Source organism: Gambusia affinis, linkage group LG17, assembly GCF_019740435.1.
Source record: "Gambusia affinis linkage group LG17, SWU_Gaff_1.0, whole genome shotgun sequence".
Taxonomy (NCBI): domain Eukaryota; kingdom Metazoa; phylum Chordata; class Actinopteri; order Cyprinodontiformes; family Poeciliidae; genus Gambusia; species Gambusia affinis.
In genome coordinates, this window is record NC_057884.1 from 8,051,482 (window position 1) to 8,077,550 (window position 26,069).

Sequence of the window (26,069 nt, forward strand, 5' to 3'; positions counted from 1 at the left end):
TGAAGCAAAGATATATAAATAAATGGTCAAAATTTTTCTGTAACGATGTAGAAGACTTAAGAGCCTTTACTCTTTAACCCTTTAGATCAGATTCTATTATGTAGCATAAAATAATATGAATGGTCATGATGTAATTTGTAATTAGTCACCTAATTTTATGGCCTGGTGAAGACCAGGGGACATTTTATCATGTCCCAATGTGTAAAATCTCAGAATTAAGTGAGGTAGTAATAGCGAGGGCTTAAAAAGCCAACTATTCTTACCTTTATAATTATCCAAACTCACTTGGAGCACCTTAAATCATTTCAGGACGCTATAAACTCATAAAATCTACACAAGAGAGACAGAGGGAGTAAAAGTGGTTTTTATTAACCACAGTGGGGTTGTATTAATTAATCCAATTCCCCTGAGATACAGTATTGTCATTTCATGACGCTCTCTGCAGAGGAACTGCAAAGAGGTAAGGGAAAATGTGACTTGGGTGCTAAGTGGAAAGGCAAGAGCAAAGCAAAAAACAAACATAAAAAACAATGTGAAGGTTTCGATGGAGCTGAGATAGAAAGCAAGGACGGTAAAGGTGCAGTGATGGATGTGTGCCGTAGTATCGATGCACAAATGTGTTCTTAAAGTAAAGCAAATTGGTAAATTATGTATGAACCTTACTCTCGGTGGAAACAGAAGCAGAGAAGTGGGTATGGACCAGAATGTCAGCCAGAGCTAAAGGCTCTTTGGCGGCCAACTGGATAGAAACACAAGGTTTGCAAAAGGTATAAAACATCCCTTTTAAACTTAAGTTATAGCCCAGTAAAGACTTTGACAGATTCAGTCAAAGGTGTTATTCACAGTTGAATCTCACAAAAGTAGCTCATGGTTGTGAAATGGAAAGGAAAAAGGATCCCTATTTTCAAAAGTTGTACAAATAAAAATCTAACATGTGCAGGGAGCATTCGGTCTGAGTAAATCATTTGCTGCAAGTCCTGCTGCAGGTATGTCAGCCAGCTTTGTAAAACTAGAGACCAAAATTTTTGGCCATTCTTGTTTGCAAAATAACTCGGATAAAAGAGCAGCTCTGAACATAAATTATTAGGTTCTGCAGTGGATTTATGTCTAATTTGGACTGGACAAACCAAAGCGAGGAGTTCCTTTAACTAGACCGTTCCACTGTAGTTCTGACTGAATGTTTGGGGTTGTTGTCCTCCTGTAAGGTGGATAATCTGTGTCCTTTTACACTTTGTGCAGCTTTTAAGAAGCTTTCTTCCAGAATTCCCTTGTATTTAGCTCCATCCATCTTCCTGACCAACTCTGTCTCTGCTGTTGCATCCCGACAGCATAATGCTGCTGCTGCTGCTGCTGCTGCCATGGTTTTCTCCTGGTGGTCATGTACAAGTTTTTTGTTTTTTTTTTCATGGTCAGGGTCTACTAGGATGTTGGGGTTTGTCAGTCCATTATGTTTTTGTTTTGTAGAAAATACAGAAAACTAGGTTATTCGTGTTATCTGCAACTTAAAACCTTTTCCGGGAGGACTGGCCATTGTCTGTTTTATATATTTTTTTAAATCGTTTAACTTTTTGGGAGCAATTACTTTTATCAGATATTTTAAGACACTTCGATTTAATTCAAATCATACAGAAAGCCAACCTGGAGGCCACTTTTCTAAATTTTGCTGGTTTTCTCTTTCTGGCACCATCACAAAATTTTATTCTGCTGTAATTTAAAGCGTCGTTGGCTGATTTTGATGCAATCTGGCTGCAAATCAGTAACCCCAAATCTGAAACCATGGATCTTTCCTGAGAAGTAGGGCATGTTCCCTTTATTTAAAGGAGAGTCTATTTCAGACGTTGCAGATTAAGTATCCTGGTATTTGTTCAGGTGTGGCTCTAAAAAGGCAAAAACCAGAGGGTGAATGTTTGATATGTAAAGCTATAACAATGTGCACAGTGATGATGAATAGAGTTGAGCCATGAAAACCTCTTGTCTTGCCAGACTTCTCACTTTCACCTGTGTTCCCTAAACTTGGGCTAAAGTGAAAAGACAGTTCTTGCACCTTTAAGGAGTGTTTACACAAAAAGGTCTCCATCTAGAGAAATTCTAGGCTCATTGGCAAACATTTTTGGGTTGTCCTTTTATTTTCTGGAAGGATTTGATGTTATGCTCTATTCTGGTCTGGAAATGACAGATGAGATTAACACGTTCTGGTTGAAAGTCTTGAAACCGCTGAGTTTCTCTCATTTTTTTCCCCGTGGTTTATGATCAGGCCAACAATTCTGGGCAATGCAACCAGATTGACATATGTTTCTATCTATAGGTTCATACATTAAAGGAGCAACATATTCAATGATAGAGATCATACAATATAATAATTTGGTCATTTGGGCTACTTAGTACAGAGTGAATACAATAATAGACAAATAGGCGATGAAAGAAATGGCCGTTCTCCATGCTGAGTTCTTGATGTATGATGATGAAAAAGAGTCAGTGAGTCGATTTCATGAATTCCATTTATTAATACCAAAATACAGCTGGACAGCAGTAGGACCAGAGCAGCTCGATTTCTTTTTTTATTATTACTTTTAACAGATTGTCACATGTTATACTGTCACGACATGGAGACAGCTTGAGCTTAAGCTTGAGCTTAAGCTTGAGCTTAAGCTTGAGCTTAAGCTGTCTCCATGTCAGCTTAAGGGAGTCAGTGTTGCATTCAAACAATAAGATATGTCTAAATTAATAGTGATTGCTTTATTTCTGTAAAACATTTCCATGAAGTCATCTAACAAAAATTTTAAGTTGTAACTTTTTTTTTTTTTTTTAGCAGTGGCTACTTTAAAAGCAGAGTGGATTTATCTCCCTCGCAATCCCACCGTAACCGTTACGTTTATGGAGATTAGACTGTCTTTTGTGGCATCGCTAATGGTGAGAACATAATTATTTTTCTGCTCTGCCTGTGCTATCTGTGTAACGGGATACTTGGGTAACTTTACTGCGTTTTGTGAGGTGTTAAACTTTGAACTTTTGTGGTTGAACTGTGCTTTGGAGCTTAAAAACCATCAATTGTTATTTTCCTTAAAGGGAACTTGAAGAGCACTACGCACACTGTACCGACAGCTTCATTAATCATCATACCCAGTTTGTTCTCTGTTATTTAATTTGTTTCAAAGATTTTAGCCCTTTGATCAATAGTAATGTGATCATTGTTCCTGAAAGTAAAGAGTAATACTGAGGCTCCTCAGTGCTGCAGCATTATGACTATGGTTTCAGACAAGGTCCGTGAAGGGTCACTATCCTGTAAAGTAATACTACACACTCGTTTTGCCAGCGATTGCATCACACGGCCGATGTAAACAAATAATTAGCTGCATCTGTGACTAGTTTTCTTTATTATTCATCTGTAATCGTAGAGCAAGATGGATTTGTGTTTACAAATATTTGAAGGGGAAAAGATCTGCTCACCAGCTGGAACCTAAAGTGACAGATTGTTTTTGAAGTTGTGTTCTGTGGAGCTTGTGTCTGTAGTCAGTGTCTCACCTGCGGAGTTAGGCTGAATCACATTACTGCTGTTCTGAAACAGTTTTATTCTGAAAAGCTATAAAAAGGTTTTGGTGTTGCCTATAGTGGTTATCTACATAGAATTTTGTGTGTATTTATAAGGAAGTCTTTTACTGTTACCTATTTATGTTGCATACTGAAGGACAATTACATGAACTTTTTACATATCAAATTTAACCTCAAAATGTAGAAGAAAAAGAAGCCAGATTCTGCACCTTGAAACTGAGTCTCTCATGTAAAGGTTTCTGAGGATTCACAAAACTGTCACTTTAGATGCAATAAAAATTATGTTGTGATATAATAATGCCAAAATATTATGGATACACCTTTTCCTTTGGAGTAGAAACAATGTTTTTAAGCACATGTACTTATTTTGCTTAAAATATGTTTGCTAATTAGATTGATGGAGCAATTTTGACCGTTTTCAAAGCTTCATTTGTGCTTTTGATATAGAATTGACATAATTATCTGATTCCCCAGGAAGATACAGTGAAAATAACTTGGCTACAAATATATTATTTTTGTTCAACATGTGCTTTATCAAACATCTAAAGGCTGTTTGGATGTTCAGCTCATAGCTTGAAATGGAAGACATAAACATTTATATCATAAAAAATATACAAACCAAAACAATTATTGTTTTCAGAGGATATCTGTTGCATGTTTCTGCAGATATAGGAGATAAAACAAGGCTTGATAGGCGAGTAGCATTTGTCAGACTGAGTCACTCTCACGTTACAGCTGGGCTTGCCTAAAAAAATGACTTTGACCCCCTTCATCTGTCTCTCAGTGGCATGCGTCCACAGTTTCTGTGGCAACCAACTGCTGCACTGGTCAGTTTTGGCATAATACTGTTAAAAAAGTCACTTCCTCACACCACTAGGTTTATTCCTAAACCAGTTTTGATGTGTGATTAGATCACTTTCCCATCAAGATACGCAGTTATGTTAAAGTATCAAATACAAAGTTCTTGCTTGTTGTGAGGTAACTGGAGGGAGTTCTCCATTTTTAATATTCTGTTGTCCATGCCAGTACCAATGGCAGCGAAACAGCCCTAAAGCATGATGCCATCTCTGCCAACAGAAGTTGTTTCTGTCTCCTGCATTTACCAAAATCTCAAAATATTTTTACTACATGAGTTGCAGTTGCACATGAGTGCATATTTTAATTTTTCTACGAGTTTATGTTCAATGACTGAAAACTGAACAGAAACATACAATTTTCACTCGTGAGTGCAACGTCTTCGCTTTTCTGAGGTCAAATTGCAACTGTAACTTCAAAACTGTGTGCATCTTGGTGCTTTAGCCATCAGCTAGCTGCCCCAGCAGGTCCCCCATCTATCACCGAGGCCTAATTCAATCAGGGCCGACATCTCAATCAGCAGTGGGTTGGCTGCTGCTACTGGCCAGTCACCATGCCACCGGCGGCAGCTCCAACACACCGACGAAGACGCGCTCAGGAAGGACGGAAGGAAAGCGGAAGGGAACGAGCGCGGGCGTAGTTAGAACGGGATGCCAGTGAACAAGTAGTCAGGGTGTGAGAAGTGGGGGTTAAAGGAAAATCAAATGCTTCAGCTGCCACTTGTGTATGCGTGATGTCACTGTTTCTGTGTGTGTGTGGTGTGATGTAGGCCATGTGTCTGACCATACGTTTGTGTTCCAGCTCCGCCTCAGAGGACCTGGGCTGCAGGCGTGGAGACTTCAGCAGGAAACACTATGGTTCGGTCGAGTTGGTGAGTCCCACCCACAATGCCCCCATCAGCCTGTTGCTCTCTTTTCTTCTCAGTGTGACCGCTCCCTCCCTCCATTAGTTATTTTATTTTATGACCTCCCCTCCCTTCCTATCTGTCTCTGAATCTCTCTGCCATCCCCTCCTGTCTGTTCTCGTGGATGGACAACAGAGGAGGGGGGTGGCTGGTGAGTCACGACACACTGGGTGTGGTCCGTAGCCACGCTATACCAAAATTCTTGCCTTTTTTAACTCTGCTGGTCTAAAAGTGCTGCACAGTGTGGGTTTTTGTGGTTGATTACTAAGATGTTGAGTCACAGCTGCCATAGGGGATTGCGCGTGCGTGTGTGTGTGTGCATCACTACTAAATTTGAGCTGTACATGCTGATAGCCTGGAGGGGGAGGAAGTCTGTAGAGTGATTGTGCTTCCTACCAGAGACATATTGAGGGTCTGTCCATGAGTCCCACACACCACGTGGACGATAGATTAGTGTCGCGGAGAAACCACATGTTGCCCTATCAGCACCAGCAGACAGACGCTTCATACAGTGAGGCTGCGTGAGACGAGAGCGCATGTGATAAAAGTAGACAGAGAGGGAAAATGAGACACCATGATGTCAACAATAACCTCACACGATCCAAAGCCACCACTACTTTTTGCATCAAGCGGGTCTCTAATGGATTGCTAGACGTGGGCTGTGGTTTGCCCTTAATCTTGAAATGAAGAAGCAGAAAGCTTGAAAGTCTTACTCGTGGCATCTTAATGTATTAAGAATAAAACATGAAGAAAAATAAACATCAAGTTTATTTTTTAAATTGATAACAATATATTACATATATATTAGTTAAAAGATAGCAACAATACAATATTCACACCTTTTTTTGTCACGTTTCAATCACAAACTCAAATTTATTTTGTTGGGACTTTTCTGGCATACCTATACAAAGTAAAGCACAACTAAACGTAAGGATGTTTATGATGAGTGTAAACTTGACAGAACCTCCATCCATTGAGTATGAAATAGCAAAAATTTAACTGGGGTTAGATCATGTAGACATGAATTTAAAAAAAAGTACTTTCTTTAAACCTCTACACAACTTCATCTCTGACCTATTTTTGTGTTCCTTGGTTTTCATGATGTTGATTGTACTCTAATATTTTCTAACAAACCTCTGAGGCCTTCACAGAACATCTGGATTTATGCCGACAGTAAATTATGCACAGGTGGACTCTGTTCACAAATAAAGCGGCAATTGGTAGCATTGGGTTTTATTTCAAGGTATCATAGTAATAGGGACTGGATACAAAAGCATGTCCCACTTTTCAGAAAACTAATATGAACACCACGTCCCATTTTCCTTCCACTTTACAATTATGCACTGCTTTTTTGTTGCTTTGTCTCATAAGATCCCAAAAGGTTATATTGAAATTTGAGGTGGCATTGTCCAAAAAAAAAAAAAAAAACTCAAAGAGTGTGAGAAGTTTTACAAAGCACTGCTTTGATAATAAGATACCAAGATTTAAAAAAAAAGACACCTTAAGCATATTTTAAAAAATAATCTATTATCCTTTTCTGGGATAAAGATTTTTTTTTTTTTCCAAGCATCCAATTAACATCATGAAGCCGAACTACACCATGACAGAATCCATGCTGCTCTGCTACACGGACAGACTGGCAGGGATCAACTAAAGCCCACTGAAGATATAGTTGTATTCAACCAACATGACATTTATGGATCCTTTGGGTAATTTTGTGAATTTTATGAAAATTCAATGACAAATATGCATGCCAAGTGTAGCAGGGCTGGGGGGTTTATTACTTTCTTTGGAAGGAATTGTTTGTTATCCCCGTCCTACCTAATGCACCGGAGCTCATTCAGCTTAAAGCAATATGCACTCTAAACTCATTAGAAAAACCATTTCCCTTTTTTAAATCCAGACAAACAATTACATTTCCTTTCCCACACGAAAGCAAAGATGTAATTTTACTTTGAAATCAAGGCTCAAAAATAGAACGTATGCTTGGCGACATGCGGTTTTCCTCCCTGAGGTTGTTTCTGATCATCAGCGTGGGCTTATCAAGCCCTGTCATTAATTTTCCATTACCCACCTCCTCCTCTAATAAACAAGCCACACAGACTCTTATCCCATCAGTAATGATGTGTGTTAAAAACAGACTCCTGCTGGTGAGGATTATTTATTAAATTTGTGCAGGCTTTGTTATACTACCTGCATATATTTGAAATTCAAATACCATATAAGTGCTTCACAATCGATATTGTTTCAAGAAATATGCTGATCAATTGATATCCAGACAAATCACATGATCTTCTGGCTGATCACTGCAATAATTCTTTATGAAAAGTAAAGTACAGTTTCTACAGGTATAGTCCTACTAATGGCTGAAAGGTGATGGTCTAAAAAGTAGCATTAACATCTTTATGGAGAAGGTGAATTGTTAGGGTTGTCTGAACTTATGTTATTCTGAATATGCTGTTTTTATGTATGAAAAATCCGCTTTTACTTTGGAGGCGATAACACACCTCCTAAAAGTTAGTATTAGTAGGATCCACAACAAGAGACAGATGTACCGTAACAATTTGAATCCAATTATCAGGCAGTGAGAAACGGGAACGTACAAATTTTTACACACTAAAAAAAGTTACTATGTACAGTCACTGCTTAAAGTAAGGTACTACCTCTTTAAATTTTGGGGGTTTATTCTTATTTAAGAGATTTGGGTAGCTGTGTGTGTTTTTACAACCTTTGCCATTTTGGCTCAGTCTGTGTTGTCTTGGCACTTCAGGCATACCATATGGAGGAACTGGCTTCCTACATAATATGCCAAAGCAGCTTTGCTTTAGAAACAGATGTCTGAAGATGGTGTTCTAATTGCATCATTGACTCCATCCAGCATCAACGTAGACAGGTCCCATAATAACAACCTTTGTTTGAATGACGGTCAAAGTGCATCAGTGCATTGACATGTAGAAGTAAGTGTGTTTGTGTTCAGAGGTTGTATGTGAGTGAGTCAGCTGAAAGTGCACAGTTAGTGGTAAGGACGGCAAAAGGCATGCAACACTCAGTCCCCAAGAGCTGCGGAGGACAGGTGGACAGACATAAGGCACCACCCCACAACGAGACGGGCTATGAAGCACTGAGGCAGCCCCAAAGAGGCAAAGAGCGTTGAAACCTTCCCAACCCTCCCACGATGCCATCTTTTGTCAGGCCTGGGATCCAGACCTTAAAGTGACCCGGAGCCCGCACAAACTCCCAGCAGCAAGACTGCCCAGCACCAAGTGAGAGAGACGCAAACATGCCGCACTGGCTTGCCGAGGTAGGTGGAGCTCAGAAGAACCAAGGGAGGAAGGGTACATTACCACCCCACCTGGTGAGCTAGCTTCAGAGAAGTTTAGAGGGAGGGATTCCCTTTATAGTCTAGCTTGGCCCCCGATTGCCCACAGCTAACCCATCACAACCACAAGAACTGTAGAGCCTGACATGAGTCCACCAGCCCAGGACATAGCATTGTTATCCCCCCCCCAAACTCCCAATACTTTCTTTTCACCATGATTCAAACTGTTTACATGGCATAAATTAAATGAGCATGTTATCTGTTTACATCAGCGCTTCTCAATTCCAGTCCTCAGGCCCCCCTGCTCTGCATGTTTTAGATGTACCTCTACTCCAGAGCAGCTGATTCAAATGATTGCATGACCATCAAGTGCTGCAGAAGCCTGTTAATCACCCACATATTCAATCCAGGTGTGTGGCAGAAGGGAAACACCTAAAACATGCAGGGCAGGGGGGCGTGAGGACCGGAATTGAGAAACACTGCTTTACATTAACCGCTTAACTGGCACCTCTAAAATACTTACATGTAAATCAGTGGGGTCCATGAGGACACTGGTATCCTCATGACAAATAAGGGGTTTAGAAATTTGCAACAACTATCTTCTTGAAGACATTGTGATAACAAAACAGCTACAAAGGTTCTGCTCAGCACAACTTACATAAACATAAGACAAAACTGACATTACTGTCAAAACAATGCTCCTGACCATCAGTTAGCCCATTTGCACGCAATGTCTCGTTGATTTTCAACGTGTGACTCTTGCATTGCACTACTTTGAAATATTTATTCCAAAGTCTGAAAACCACTGTGAGATATTGATTTAGAGCAGGGTGTTCCTATTAGGAGAGACCAGCAAAAGCCAAGCCATGACTCACCTTGTCTGTTTGTTTTATTTTTGGCATCATGGCAGCAGCCGGTAGCCGTTGCCAATACGAGGATGCAACTCTACAGACACCATTGCTGGGGTAAATGATATCATTCACTGTCGTCTTCACAGACTGAGATGCGTTAAAAATATAACATTTACTGGTATGTTTGTAGTTTCTGTATTTAAACCACCCAAACATAGATTAGTGAAGATACTCGAGTCTCCTGAGACAGGTCGAAATTAAGTCAAAAAACAGTTATTGACCAATATTTTTGGGAGGTCGGTAACTGGCACACATGAGATACGTCCCAATAATAATATAAGACTTTTGTAATATTTTAAGGACAAGTAAAAATCCTAATTTTTCTGTTTTCACAAATGTTTTACAAATTGCAAATGTGTCTGTTTTCTAGATTAACATTCACTGATCTGCACTCGCTTGTCCATGCAGAGTCGTTAGCCGGCCAGCGCCCATGTTTACCAGAACTGGGGTGGGGGACAGAGCACATACTGGACAAACCAATCACACAGAAACACACACACACACAAAAAAAACACTCTTGTCTGAGTACATCTCTATTCAGTGATTATTCAGACTTCTCTGATTCATTAAAAAAAGAGGAAGCTGCAAGTAACAAATTCAATCATTTTGTTTTATCACTGGAAACTTTTGGAGCCCCTGATGTAAATCTTAATTTGGTGTTAATATTTCTCAATGACTGCAGCAGTTCTTAAAGCCAGTCTGTTTTACCTCTGTGGTTTTTGTGAAGCACTTCATGGATTTATCTGTGAAAGATACTGTCTAACTAACCTTTACTGACTATTTACTTCATTTAATGGTTTAGAATTTATTTTTGTCTGCAAGCAAATAGATATTAATACCAAAGTACTCAAATTTATGATCAGGATTTCAAACTGTTTGCAGGCAGAGTGGCCATGCATAGATTGCATTCAATGGTTAATAAGGAAAGAAAACCATGAAAATATTACCTATTAAGGTAGAACTACTTAGCACCCCTATTTTAGATGGAGAGAGGAAAACAAAGCACAAAACACCAGTTAAAACCAAAACTGCAGACTATAACACCTTCATGCCATCGTACTCTAAGGTCTGTATTAAAAAGTCATACTGACCTGCATTAGTTTTACTGAAAAAAAAGAGCCAAATCACCACTGTTAAGCTATAGCCAAAAATCTATTTTAAAATTATTTTCTGGCACAGTACTTTTCAAATGACTTTTTAATGAGAGAGTGGTTCTGCAGCGTTCGTTTAGAAATTGGCACTTTACAGCACCGGCGTTTTTCTTGACCTGTTTTTTTTTTTTTTTTACACAAGGACCGCCCTAAGATTTTTTTTTTTATATTTGTGGTCACCCCAAACCACATGTCAGTTTCGCTAAGCGGAACTATGAGGCAGCCTTTGACGAACAGATTAGACATTTAAACAAGGAAGAGAACGAGGATAAAACTGAGCTGAAAAAATTATTGTAACTTCCAAACATTTCAACTCTCAAGTGGTCAGACAAGGAGAGTTAAACAGCGATGGAAACTGAGGTGGGTTTCTGCCAATGTTTTGGCAATTACAAAACAATCTTTGTAATCAGAACATTTTGGATGCTTGGTATGGTAATGTAGCATATTGCTTGGTAGCATCGTTTAGGTTTAATTCACACTTTTTTTGCGTCCTTTTTGGGGGCAGAAAGAAAGTCAAAATGTTGCTGCTGTTTTTGTAATTTGTGCCACATTTTATTCGCATGAAGATTTAAAGATTTAAACTGAATCACGTCTGAAGTAGTTCAAAGAACAAAAGTAAAGTGTCTTAATAAAATGAAAGCATAAAATAAGTTATTCAAAGAACAGAAGCATCCATCCATCCATTTTCTATTCACCCTTTGTCCCTAATGGGGTCTGGAGGGTTGCTGGTGCCAATCTCCAGCTAACGTTCCGGGCGAGAGGCGGGGTTCACCCTGGACAGGTCGCCAGTCTGTCGCAGAGAACAGAAGCAAAATTTACAATAAATCATAAAACTTACATAAAAAGCTGAAGAGACAACACTTATGGTTATACATTTAGCTTGTAGTGGTAATGGCATACTTCAGTTTTTTCTTAGGACTGCAGTATCTGGCGCACATTGTCTAATTGGCAACATTTTTCAGAACTTGAAAAGTGTCACATTGTAAGCTCTAATGTATAAAATCCTAATGGACACTCAATGTCCATCCATCCATCCATCCATCCATCCATTCATTCATTCATTCATTTTCTTACACCCTTATCTCATTGGAGTCAGGAGGGGTGCTGGAGCCTGTCTCTAGCTGTCAACGGGCGAGAGGGGAGGGGGTACACCCTGGACAGGTCGCCAGTTCATCACAGGGTCATTCATGTCTCAGAGTATAAAGGCGAAACTGGACTGCATGGCCTGTTCCACATCTACCCAACCCCAATGAGCAATGGTCATAGGATAATGGTTTGGTTTCAATAACTTGCTGATTTACTGGTGAGCTACTGTGAGATCACAGGCAACCAGGAAGCCCCATTCTGGAACATAGATTAGGATCTTGCAAAAACCCTTTGCTATACTGGATATGCTGATGGAGTTGATCCCTCAATAGATTTAGATATGACAGTGCAATCTCAGGCAAATATTTTACAGGGCCAACACATAATACACAATACACTAAATATAGTGCACAAGTGGAATGACTTGTGCAAAGTAAAACAGAAAGTAAGATTTCAAAAGAGATAACATGGTAGCTAAAGTCTAAACAAACAGCACTATGAAGTAAATTAGGAAAAACTAACAAATCAACACAAACTACTTAGCCTATGACAGATAATGGTCAATTTCAGCCTCTGAATCCTTCAGTGTCAGGATGCTATCAAATATATTGATTGATTGCTTGGAAACAAGACCATATTCTGGTTTTATTAGGTGTTTATGGAAAACCTAAGAATTTAATATTTTATTTTTCAAATACAGTAGGGCTTCATAAACCATAAACAGCGCTTTAGTCTTGTGTTAATAGAACATTCCAACCAGACGCCAACTTTAGCACTAAGCTGACACTTTGCCCCAATATTCTTCACTTTGTATGTGTCCGTATGTTTGTAAGAGAGTCGCTGATGGTCATGTTTTGTTTTTTTTTTTTCTCTTAGCTGCATCAACCCAAAAGAGCAACTACTTCCTTTTCTTACTACAAAATAAGAGTCTGAAGCACAAATGCAACTGAGATACAAGCTTTTAGAACTGAAATCAATGTTGTGAGGTTACTGGGGGGGTTTTCTCAAGCCACAGTCACATTTTTATAGTAGCTGTTTAGCTATATCGTTGGATTTAAATAACACAAAAGTCTAGTGGCACAAAATATCTTTATATTCCTAGTCAAGGTTTTTTTGCTACACAGCAGACATTTTTTAAGATCAGAGGTTTAATATATTAAGTTCTGCACAGAATTGAAGAAATCAATATCTTGCAGCCCTTTTCCACACAGAGTCACAAACTGGCTGTCTGCCTGTATTACATGCACCAGTTACTCTCATTAGCACAAATGAGGATCAATTAAATCTGTATGCCAGCACACACTCAGGTTTTTTTGTTACCATGCTTTTATTTTTTCAGGAACCTTTTAATTTTTGTTTTATGTTGTTGCATGTACTTCATGATAGTATGTGCATTTAAAGACAGCACAAAGGCAACCCCCACCATGTCCAGTGGCTACATTCACTGAAAACGCCATAAGTCCACTTTCAGAAGCTTTATTGCATTGAGTACCTTCGATGAAGCCGATAACGACTGTCACAGCTTCATCCTGACACGACAGCTTAGAGAGCTCGAAATGAAAATGTTCCATCGATGAAGGCAGTGACAGCGAGGTGGGCGCTGGCTGCACCAAACACAAAAACGAGGAAAGTGTTGGAGGTACAACTTTTCAGACGACACTCTCGTGTTGATCGTTTCTGTGTGGGCATGTAGGTTTGTCGCACCCAGCGACGAACGGAACCGAGGCTGCTGTCAGAGCTAGCATGTTCGCGTCTTTTGAGGAACACAGTGTTTTCAGAGTTAGCTGTCAGTCTTTCACGTCGACTGGTGAGCAGACGGCTCCACTCCCACCTGCCTACCAGTGTTACTGTCATCGCCTCGGAGGCTTTTGATTGCACTGCCACTTTGAATTTATTCCCACTCTCAGCATGTGTGGATCACACTGTGTGTGGCTGCATCTGCTTGTGTGTTTATTAGCCACATAAATTAGGATCAGCAGCAGCCACTATGGATACAAGCCACAACCTTGTATTAGAAACAAAGAGAAGTGTGTGGTTTGTTTTGTTCCCTGATGTTGACCAAATACTGTACTCACGCCTTGTTGCTGTACAAACAAACTTGCCTCGTCTTTACTTAAATATTTTTGGTATATTCACACTCCAAAAACTGTTAGATTAATTTGTCTCTCTAAAATACCCTTCTTGAGTCTGTGAGTTTATGGTTTCCTGCAAGCTGTGCATGATGCACCTTGCACAGTCACCCAATGACCACTGAAGATTGACACCAGAGCTGTTGCTTGCAGGATGCTGGACCTTGAGGACCGACTTTGGACACCCTTCACATGCATTCGAAATGCACCAGAGTTCAAACAGATGAGATGTGTGAGAAGACTTAATAAAGTTGACTTCAGTCAGATACCACAGCAGCTGGTTTATTGTACTGTATATATGGCATTCATATGTCATGCTTTCATACGTTCTAAGCAAGTTATACTGAAGTGATCATGTTACAGGGACTTCCTTTGTTTAGTCTGGTGCAGCTACATCCTCATGACCTTTAGATCCAAGATAATGCTTTGTGCTTTTTTTATTCAGTAGTGATTTTAGTATTGGAAGTCTCCCGTGGATGTCATTTCTGTCTTGTCTGTATATGGTTCTTGGCTCTCACTGTAGAGAGGGTTTCATATCATTTAAATGTTTAGTTGTTACTGATTTGTTCTTGAATTTCTTTTGATCTGGGTGTGACTCGTCTTTTTTGAGGTATTTTAGCCTACTTTATGTTGTCCAAAAACTTCTTCGTAGATGATTTCTTCCTTCCACATGGGTGTGGATGTAAAATGGATTGGAGCCTTCCGATAAACGTGGATTATTGTAATTACATTATTTGAAAAGGGGGAAAAAAATTGTTTTTCCTTTTTTTGGATTGACTATTTTTGTCCTTAACAACCATGACACTGGTTGCATATTTTATCATTGTCTGATAATTACATGTTTGATTACCTGAAACTTTTTGTTGTGTCAAAAAAAAACAGGAAAATCTCTGCAAGTGGGCAAATATCTTCTCATAGCACTGTGTCTGACTGGTCCCCCAACTATTTATTATAATAATTGAATAATTATACTCAAATCTTTTTTTATTTCTTTCTACGGCATGATCTCCTCTATTTAACACACTGATCAAAACCTTCAGACGTCAGTCTCAACTTTAGAAAGCGATGACTGACTTCCTGATGATTGTGTGAAACGTATATTTTTATTTTTTATTTTTTATATCCTCAAACCGTTGCCTGCATACCTTAAATAAAGCTTCACGGATAAAGTGATGCTTGTAAAGTTTTTTAAGCGTAGTTGACAATGATTGGTGTTTTGAAAAAAGTTTTTCTATTATCATCATCTAACACACCTTCAGTAGTTAAAAAAATATCCTGCTGTGAATGCATATCCAAACAATTTAATTGTTTACATTTACTGCCGTCGATTCTTGTTTCTTCATTCCACCTCTGGCTTTTCTGTGAGACATCACTAATCATCTGCTAAGGAGATCATACATGGGCCACATCTGCTTTGCTCTGTGATCCAAGACTTCACTTAGGCATTTACACGTTCCTCTGGGCCCTTAAAGCTGCTGCCCCCATTAGCGAGAGCAGTGGGTCAGTCGATAGCCTGATGCTTTCACTCCTAGTCAGAAGATTTTTATTTTTTTGCTGTTATGTAAATGCAGATTATTGAGGTGCTGTCAGCTTGGCTGCATTGGTCTTTTTTTTTACAGGTTTTAATCAGGTGAGCATAGCAGCTAAACTGCCAAACAGCTTTTTTATTCTTTTTTTGAATTCACAAGTAATTGTTTCCTTTCGTGGGGTGTTATTTCACCTCTACATCATGCATTTTATCTCCTTATTTGCAAAGCATTAGAGAGCATCTCTCTCTCTCTCACACACACACACACACACGCACTAGTGCCATGAATCAACAATGGTTTACCTCCTGGCTTGAAGATGTTAGATTGTAATCATTATTTCCAGCAAAGTCCACACAAAGCTATAACAGCAAGAGCTAACAAGAGAAATTTGTTTATCAAATAAATTGATCTTGTTTGCTAAAGAGCTGTATACGTAAAAATAAAGGAGCCGGGATTTGCGAAAAGAAAAAAAAAGAAAAAATGTTTGTAACACAGATTACTTTCTGCTCAGTCAATGTGTTCTTGAGAGTTTGAAAAGTTTATTCTGGAAAATACAAAATCCCTGGCACCCCAGGGATATTTAAAGACTCATAACTCGGGTTATGCAATCATAAATACGACTAGATGTTGTGGCTTTTGCATTTCCAGAACTTCCCAAATATACAGTATGCTTGTGGGTGGGATTGTAGGGTTAACAGGTTGCACATAGCAAGTTCCAGCAGCATGACTGATTCAGTCTAATGCTTAAAACATATGATAAACCACCTGTCATATCTCATAAACACCAACTTTATTAGTATGTCTTCCCACACACCTCATCTGCTTGTGTTATCTCTAAACCAGCAGACACGTGTAATATTCCAACAGGAAAAACTGAGTTAGCGGATTTATGGTTTTTAGTACTTTACTGATATGATGCAAGTCCAATTTCATAACCAGGGTTATGAGCCTAGACTAATGTGATATGAGTAAATCACTTCACATTCTGAATCAAATGTCTGCTTCTTCTAGAATTAGTTCCTTGATAGATGATAAAAAAACAATAAAAATAAAAAAAACTATTGTGGATCCAAGGATAAAATAATGGGAATCGCATAAAAACCACAAAAACTGACTGCAAGCTTTTTTTGGTCTTGTTTGTCTCTGTCATTAATTTGATTTGCCACATTTCATTTCCTGCTCTGAATGCAGCTCATTATTCTGTATATTCTTTACAGCCTGAGTCACTGGATTGTCTGTTTGACACCCTGAGATATTTATGTCCTCGTCTCAGTCAGAAGCCCCTCCTGAACTCCCGTTCCATCGTCTTGCCGTCTAGCATTAAACAGCTTGGGTAAAAAATATTCCCTATCCTGTATGGTTTCACAGAGTCTGAACCGTTATAGTTTTTAATTTGACCTCAACCGTATTTATTGTGTACCAGACATTTTAACTTTTAATCTTTCTTTTTCTTTCTTTTTACTATGTATATGTGTAACTATATCTCAAGGTGCAAGATCTTGAAGGGATAGCAGTGATTTATATATATATTATTTATTTATTTTTTTTTTTATTGAATTTGAGTCCACCACATGCAGTGTTGTCTGGTGGTCAAAGTATAAACTGCTATTATTGTTAAACCTGGCCTGTCTGAGACACCGATAGAGCTTCTTAATTACATCAAAAGAAACTTTGAGAAACTGACAGACAAAATAAAAGAAATATGTAAGCACCATAAGATGCTATGACAGGTTAACAACACTGATAGTAGCAACCTGTTTGCTTCCTTTCATGTAAGCTTTTCGTCTGCATTAAACCATCTCAGGCCGGTCCAATCTGAACTAAATAATTCCCAGCTGAACCAAGTTTTTTTTTTTTTTTTTTTTCCTAAAGACAGTCATTGTTGACAGAATTATTTATTTGCAGTCAGAAAATCCAGTTTAAACCAAAACGGAACCTTTTGTCCGACATGTAAAACGCAAAAGTGGAAAATAAACGCTACACATCACCATGAACACACCATTTCCACTGTTAAACATGGTAATGGCAGCATTATAATTCAGATTACGTTTATACTTTTATTTCACTGGGACTTAAAAGTTGGTCACTTGTAAATACAGATGGAGCTAAAAGCAGAAAATGCCTGTCATCCTCTGACCTTTCTGCTCTCCTTCCAGTCTGACTGAGCTTACAATCCTGGTAAAGTACTTGACAAAATGTGAAATTGTTGAACAGGTACCACTTCTGTATCAGATACCAAAATCTGGATCTTTCCAGTTTGGTGGATAAATCACAGCGTTGCATAAGAATCAACCCACCAGTGTTCTGCCTGAAAACTCAATTTTTTTTAATATACCACATGTTTCCTAAAGCACTGCATTGTACTGAAGATTGAAGGAAGAGTTATTCATACAAGATGTGCCATGGATGGGGCTTAATTGTGCCTTATGTAAGTTTTTCTATGGTACAAATAAATGGAAATTTTTTTTTTTTTTTTCGATTTTGTCAGCCAGAGGCGTCTAAAGTAGCTTCTTCCACTTCCCATCTGGATTGCATTTGTAGAAAAGCTCAAACACAACAAAGAGGTTTTTAAAAAAATAAATAAATAACAGTTTAAAAATGAAGACTTGAGCTATGAAAAGGACAAAAAGACTTTCATTATGCTTCTCCTCATTCTTACTCTTAAATGCCTTTTTCAACTAAGTGCTTTATTTATTTTAAATTCCCCTTCTAATTTTCATTTCTTCCGGCATCCTCATCCTAACTTCTTTATTATTATTATTATTATTATTATTAAATTTTTTTGCCATCTCTGCCTGTGCACCTGCCTCTCTTCTTCCCCTCTCCATTTCCTCCCCGTCTTCCTCACTCCTGCTCAGCTGCCTCCCTCTCTACGAGGGCTGTGAGTCTGCATGAACAAGCCCAATGATGAGACCCAGTTATCTATCAGGGGATAGAAAGATATTGATTTGATAGCCTAACCATAATAACCAAATGTGTTTTAAATTTGATTCTGTTTGTAAAACGTTCCTTTTTGCACATCAAAATTGAAGCTGTTTGAATGGGTGATAGTATGCATGTGTTTTAAGCTAGTAGGATCTCTGCTGTTTGTTTGTGGATTCTACTTTGTGTTTGACTTTAGTACTGATCTTGAATTAAATTAATTAAGGGCTTACGGATTCAATTATTTATTTATTTTTATTAATCTGAAATTAAGTGCGTCTCTTTTTGCTAAATTTTCCTGACACTTTGCATTTTGTAGCTAAAACATAGTGGTGGCAGCATCCAGCTTTGATTTTAGATTATTGTGAAATCATAATCAGGTAAAACTACAAGTCGGTTGGACTAAAAATCCTTCAGGCGTCAGCTAAAGAGTTGAGAATGAGGAGTTTTTTTCTTCATCATCACAGCAAGTCCAAGCAAAAACCTGAAAAACTTACATTTGAGAGAGGAAACTTAAACTCTAGCCAGAGTTAAGAACTAAATCACCTGAACATTTCTGAATCAGATGTTGGTTGCTGATAGATTCGTTTTTTTAGTCAAATTGCACATTAAAAGTATTCATGATGGGCTGCACAGTGGCGCAGTTGGTAGAGCTGTTGCCTTGCAGAAAGAAGGTCCTGGGTTCTCTCCGGGTTCTCCGGCTTCCTCCCACAGTCCAAAAAAATGACTGTCAGGTTAATTGGTCTCTCTAAATTCTCTCTAGGTGTGAGTGTGTGTGTGAATGGTTGTGTGTCCTGTATGTCTCTGTGTTGCCCTGCAACAGACTGGCGACCTGTCCAGGGTGACCCCGCCTCTCGCCCGGAACGTAGCTGGAGATAGGCACCAGCAACCCTCCCGACCCCAATAGGGACAAGGGTGAACAGAAAATGGATGGATGGATGGATGGATGTATTCGTGACTAAAAGTAGTCAGTCATCCCCTCATTTTGATCATTTTTATTGGGGCGCATAGCCTTTTACAATCCACTGTGTATGTAATTTGTGACTCTTTTTCTTATTTTTTTTCCTCCTTACCCCTTCTGCTACTGCGTCTCTCTCCAGATACACTGAGGTGTTTTATAAGTTGTTTGTTAAAGTGTAAAAGCATAACAGGCTCCCCTCTTCTCCCCTGTTGCCTCTTCGTTGCCTCCTTCAGCCCAGAGACTCATTGGAGTGCAGCTCTCTCCTCCTTGGCAACTCTTCTGTTAAGATTTAGAAGCAGAGTCTGTGTGATGCATGTGGGTGCGTAGACCCCCACGCAGACTTCCTAGAGCACTTAATCCCTCTTTTCTCCTGACATTTTTCACTTTTGAAACTCTCCCAGTACAGACGATGTGAATTCTACAGCTCAACACGCTGGCACACTGAATGTTTTCCCCACGAGTGCAGCCCGCACGCACACGCACACGCACGCACACACACGCACGCACACACACAGGGGAGGCGGCTCGTGGCTTCTTCTGAATGCTGCACCGGGTTCCCCTCCATTATGTTGCCAGTAGATGCTTCAGGTTGCAGAAGGCGAGAGAAATGGAAGGAGATGGAGGCCTACAGCATCAGAATTTACTTCCCCATTTCCACACACACACACACGCATTTGGATCTCAATAGCAAAGCCCATTGAGCCACCCATGAATGCAGGCAAACACAGTCACATACCGCCGCACCGGGAATTTATTTGTTTTCACCCGTACTATTATGCATCAGGCAGCAAGAGAAGTGCGGCGTTTTCCGCGGCTTCTTGGAAGACGCAGCTAATTATTTCAGAGAAAACCTCTCTGTCGTTTATCAGAGCTTCACACCTGCTGTAAGCAGGCTCGGCTCTCAATCTGTGGGACTTTATTGTCTCATTATGGACCTCGGGGAGGAAAAGCGGCTACTGCTTCACTCATGTACACGGCCTCAAAGCGAAAACATCAAATAGATGCAAAATAAGTCATTGTTCGCGCACTTGAGCATGACACTCCCAACTCTTTGTCCCGCGACGCACTGCTTGAAAGTAATGCATGTCAGCGAGGGGTTTGGATCATTTGTTGAGAGAGGAGTTCAGGGGGATATTTTCATGTTCCTGCATGCGAAACAAAAAATGTTTCTCTAGCCTTTTTAATTAACCTTAACGACATGCTCAGTGGCTCTTACTTGGTAGTCACGTTTGAACGTTAGGTTCACGACTTCTATGATTAACGAATTTTATTGAAAATATTGGTTTCCCACTTGCATTTATTTTTGTCTCCAGTAAAATCATCAAAAATGCATCCGAGCACAATAGAGACCATGAAGGCTGTCTAGTCAACACCGGTCAGGGAAGGCAATTTTGTCTGTTTTTGAAAGTCACTTGTTTAGAAGAACAGTGATTTTTAATAATCTGGTCCATTTCTACTTGAAATTGCCAAGTTCTAATCTGGGGAGAAAAATGCTGGAAAGTTGGTAGTTCCTCTTGAAGATACACAACAAAATCCAGAATGGTTGCCAAGGTAGATTTTTTTTTTTCACTCTTCCTGTTACAAGGGAGTTTTTCTTTCCACTGTCCCCTCATGCTTGCTTTAGGGACAGGTGCCAATTTGCCAATAAAATGCAAAATGCAATTAGCTGAATTGAATCAACTAAGTGATCTTTGTTTGTAATGGTTAACAAACACTGTAGTTCCCAAAGATTTTCTTATGGCCCCCTGTGGGTTACAATAAAATTCCCCCCAAAAAGAAGAAAAAAATCAACTGGGCTCACACATTGTTCAAACAGACATAAACTTATACACATATTTTGTTTTCAAACTCCACTGAAGTTTATTTGACACTTCAGGTTTCAACAAAACAAACTACAGACCATCTTGACAGTGAAACACTTTTGTGTAACTGTTTTTTTTGGGGGGTGTTTCATTCATCCATACTCCATACACTGCGCCCCCTCTATGTCTTTACCTATATTGTTATTTAGTTGCTTTTGCAATTCCATTTAGAGCTAAATAAATCTTTCCCTGCCAAAAATCAACAAGCTAAATAAATGCATGCGAAGGGACACTGGATGATTCAGTTTCCTCTTTCTCAGAAAAGAAATAGCAAAATACACACACATGTGTCGAACAGTTTTAGTTCTGTTTTTCTATTATTAATAATTGGAATTGTGGCATTTGTAGTTGACATTGACATCTGATAGTTTCTTAGCAAGACAGTCTAAATGCATGTTGTTTCTTTATATCCTGACTAAAACCCTCTTCTTGTTCAGTTTCTGTTGTTCACTAAACATTTATAATATTCTCACTCTGATGCTGCGTTTATGGGTCAGAGGTCACTCGGACTATTTGCTACTTTCTCATTCAACTGAAACATCTTCGAATAAACATCAGGCAACCTCAGTCTTTATTATTTACCTTTTTTTTTAAATCTTTCTCTGTCTGTTTGTGTAAATTATCTATACATTATATGAAACCAGGTTGGATTGGGAAGCTTTTTCTCCTTAAATAAAAACCTCATTTGAAATCTGCCTTTTGTACTTATAATATAATTGTCTGATATTGATGTTGTTTGAGGATCTGAAACATTTTAGCAAAAGCCACACAAGAAAGCTGTGAGGGAAACACTGACATAGAGTTATAGATGGAAAACCTGAACAAACGTATTAAAGCTGGTCAGAGGAAACCCCACAGTACTCTACTTAACCAACAGACAAACTACTATTACTATTTGTTTTCTTTCTCATATAATCTGATCAGTTTCTGGGGGCATCACACGTAACCTGACTAGCAGCATAGGGGAGTGTATATTTGTTCAAGCTATTTTGCTTTAGATGTCACTTTTTCATCCTTTTAACAAGATTACAGTTGAGGTTTTGATTCTTTTGTTGCTTTTAGCCAAATTTTCAACTAAAATTAAAACCTTTGTCTGCCTTTGCTTGGAGAGGGAGTAGCTGAGTCTTCTTTTTTTTTTTTAAATGATCATAAACTAAACATGATTAGGTGTTTTTAGACAGCTTCATGATATATTACAACTCTGCTCCCTTTTCGTTTTCCTGTAGGGATGTGCCAACCGAGCATCAAACAGTGCGTGCAAGGACCCAAATCACTTTTTTATTCTCTTTTTTTTTTTTTTTTTTTTGTACTGGCTCAGCGGCGACCTCTGTCAGTGACGGGAACAAAATTGTGCTCGACAGTCGGGAGGGTCAAAGAGCTAAGAGCAAAGAGAAAGTCATGAGGAGAGGGATAAGCAAGGGATTAGAGAGTTCGTTGCCTAGCAACCCGGCATCAATCCATGAGCTGGTGGTGTTTAATATTAAAATGAATACTTAAATGGAGTAATTTTTTATTTAAAGATACAATACTACAGGTTTTTTTTGTGTTTTTTTTTTTTTTTTTTTTTTTTGCAGGGCTTTGGAAGAAATATGAAGCTTTTTCATAATTTGTCAATTTGAATAGTGCAAATAGTGGACACAAATTTATAAGATAAGCCAAGAAAAACTCTATTGTTGTAACATCACAATTGTTCCTAGGAATGGAAATTTGGGTAACATAACAATATAAATCTTAATCATAATAATAAAAAAAAAATAAAAGGTGGTCTGCACTAATGAGTTCATTTATTCTTTCTCTGGTTTAAATCCAGTTTGGAGTTTGCTTCAACCTCTACAGGGAACAAAAAACTTCACCTTCCAACACATCAATGTCCAAAACATACATACATATAATTGATTGACTTAAAATTATAGTCATGTGTCTTTTTGGCTCAGTTAAACTTCAGTGTTGGAGAGGTGATGGTCAAAATCCAGTCTGACCAATGAGTTTCAATTATTTTAGCAAATCCGAAGAAAAAGAATTTCACCTTCTGAAGGTGAAAAACAATTTAACACACATCCAACACTACATGGTTTGTTCAGTCCCAGGGAAAAAAAGACATTAAGTTTGAATCTGTAACCAAACTAGAAATTGTTGCAAGGCGATTTACATATTATCAACAGAGTTAAGCTTTTTTCCATACTTTGCATTAATAGTGCATAAATCTTGCTTCTGACACTTATGATAAGCAGTATATCATATATATCTCTATATATACGTATATCTATATATATATCTATATATATATATATCTATATATATGTATATATAGAGATATATATATATATATATATATATATATATATATATATATATATATATATATATATATATATATATATATATATATATATATATATATATATATATATATATATATATATATATATATATATATATATATATATATATATATATATATATATATATATATATATATATATATATATATATATATATATATATATATATATATATATATATATAGGACCCAAACTATACATCGTGAGTGTATAGTTTGGGTGAGTGTATAGTATCTATCTAGATAGATAGATAAATGATGGATGAATATTTCACCCCACTTTCATCTGAGATTCTTCCGTTCTCCTTTTCATGTCCTCCATTAGATGAGATGTTGATAGAAGCAACGTTTTACATCAACACTGGCTGCTGGGAGCCTTCTGTGCAGCACAGTTAATACATCTTTCAGTCTGTCAGGGGAAATTAGCAATTCCAAGTATTTCTTACCTGAGGAAAATTGGAAAAGGACAAAAAAAAACTGTTTCCAAGAAGACAGATGGAATCACCGAGAAGTCCTAACAGCATGTAAACATCCCCTCAGAGATGTTTAGTCTTTCAAAGACGGCATACTTCTTTTCTCTAATTAATCATAAACACAAACGTCAGCACAGATGTAAAATGCTAAAAACTAGATTCAGGGCTCCTACACAGTCTGGGAAAGGATGGAGTTTGATTTTAATATTTTAAGGCGTTGATAAGAGTGTGAAAAAAAATGTTTAAAGAAAATTGTTTTTCCAGAATTTGTTTCTCATTCATATTGTGTTCTTTCTTTCCTTCCCTTTTGAATCTCTTGTCACAATATGACCATCTAAACAAGACCTGCTTATTCTTATAACTACACAGATACATTATTTCTTTCATCCCTTCATGAGCTGTCCAGTTTTATAGTCAAAGCCCTCTCTCTGCTACAGTCAGGTTAGTTTGGGAGAGAAATGTTGAGTAACTACAGATGTACTAAGCAGATTAAAGTTTTGATTTTCCATTATAGAAAACAGATTGCCCCTGTATGTACAGCAGGACGTTGGATGCTGTTTTCACAGAGTGGTGATGTGTCTGCTGTGGTTCCCTTTTTTGTCCATGTTTGCGGTGCATTCGTGACCTCTGCATTTTCCTGCCACAAGCCCCAAATGACCACAAGTTTAAATATAAACATGTTTCTCTGTCTCCCTCTCAGCTGATTTCCAGTGATGCAGATGGGGCCATTCACAGGGCGGGACGCTTCAGGGTGGAGAACGGCTCATTAGATGAGGTACAAATAATATCAAATTCTTCTTGTACAAATCTCTGTCCTTTTCCATCCATCCATACATCCATATATATCACCTCTTATGTTCTGCAGGACAAGTAAGAAAGAGGTAATTAACTTGGTACAAGGTCTGGAAAAATTAAACATGTCATTGAAGTTTCGTCCTACATAAAAAAAAAAAAATGAGCATAGGGGCATCTGTAAATACTAATGTGTTGTCGTTAGTCTTGCCATGTGTGTTGGTGTTTGGAAAATGATTTTATGTGGCTTTAAATAACAAGAAACGTTGTGAAAGATAAAATCCTGGTTGTCATGTCTTTGAATTTAATAGGTTGCTTTCAGTGTGCTCACATCCCCCAGCACTCACGTTGTGTAGTTTGGGTCCAGATTTTTGTCGTGATTTTATGTCTCTTTCATGCTTAAGGACCATTTGGTGGCTGCATGGTGATGCTGTTACTAAGGTTGTAACCTGGCAGCATGACGGTCCGGGGTACCCACCATCTACAGGTGTAGACATTAAATGGATGAATGGAGGGAAAGGCCAATTGACCATCTTGGGGTAAACGTTCAGTGCTGTATGAGTGCCCCCAAGTGGTCGGTAATGATTTGCTCAATTGCCCAGAAAGATTTGCTCCCATGCTTTTGTCTATTGTCGTTGCCGTCTCAGGTGTCATATTATATTATAGGAGAATAACTTCCTAGCTTTCAACTGGTAAACATTTTGCTCCTACAAGCCAATGTTCAACTTTGACAGTAGACAGTTGGTTCTTCATGTCTGATTTCCTGTCTTCTATTGAGAAAGAATTGCTATTATTCAAGGGATGACCATCAGAATGACGATGTGTGTGTGTGTGTGCGTGGGTGTGTGTGTGTGTGTTTTTGTGTGTGCATGTGACAAGCAGGCTTCAGACTACACTCCAGGAACATGGAGGAGAACGGACGTCCATCTGGAAAATCCAGAGTACCACACCAGATGGTACTTTAAGTACTTCTTGGGAAAAGGTCAGTGGTGCTCCGTAAGGGCTCTGTTTAGAAATAAAAAAAAAACATGATTACTAAAGAGGCAGTTTAAAATAAGACTGTGAAACACATGAGGTGAGACCGAGACAAAGCCAGTGAGACGGCTTTAAGGGCCTGCAGAAACAAATCATGCATTGAACGTCTTCTCTAGTGCACAAAATGCTTCATATCATATAAATTCAGTATTGTCTCTGTGCTGCATCGCTCTTCATTTGTAACTAAAATCAAACTATATTCCAGCTCAACTAAACTCTAATCTCACACGCCGCCTATGGAGAAAACCTT

The 26,069-nt window shown here is 38.5% G+C and overlaps 1 protein-coding gene across 10 annotated transcripts in view; it reads left to right on the forward strand.

The window, feature by feature from the left end:
• The window catches only part of garnl3 (GTPase activating Rap/RanGAP domain like 3), a 79,727-nt gene that overhangs the window by 26,450 nt on the left and 27,208 nt on the right, over window positions 1-26,069 (forward strand). For 5 of the 10 annotated variants that reach the window (XR_006373283.1, XM_044143916.1, XM_044143921.1 and 2 more), the window contains exons 2-4: window positions 5,206-5,275; window positions 24,693-24,767; window positions 25,664-25,766. Coding sequence is in view for 9 of the 10 variants with exons in the window: in XM_044143916.1 (XP_043999851.1) it covers window positions 5,206-5,275; window positions 24,693-24,767; window positions 25,664-25,766 (248 nt within the window). In the remaining variant the exon portion in view is untranslated. Of the gene's footprint in view, window positions 1-5,205; window positions 5,276-10,945; window positions 11,050-24,692; window positions 24,768-25,663; window positions 25,767-26,069 lie in introns of those variants that run through there. The other 5 variants (XM_044143917.1, XM_044143919.1, XM_044143924.1 and 2 more) reach the window with 3 other exon arrangements.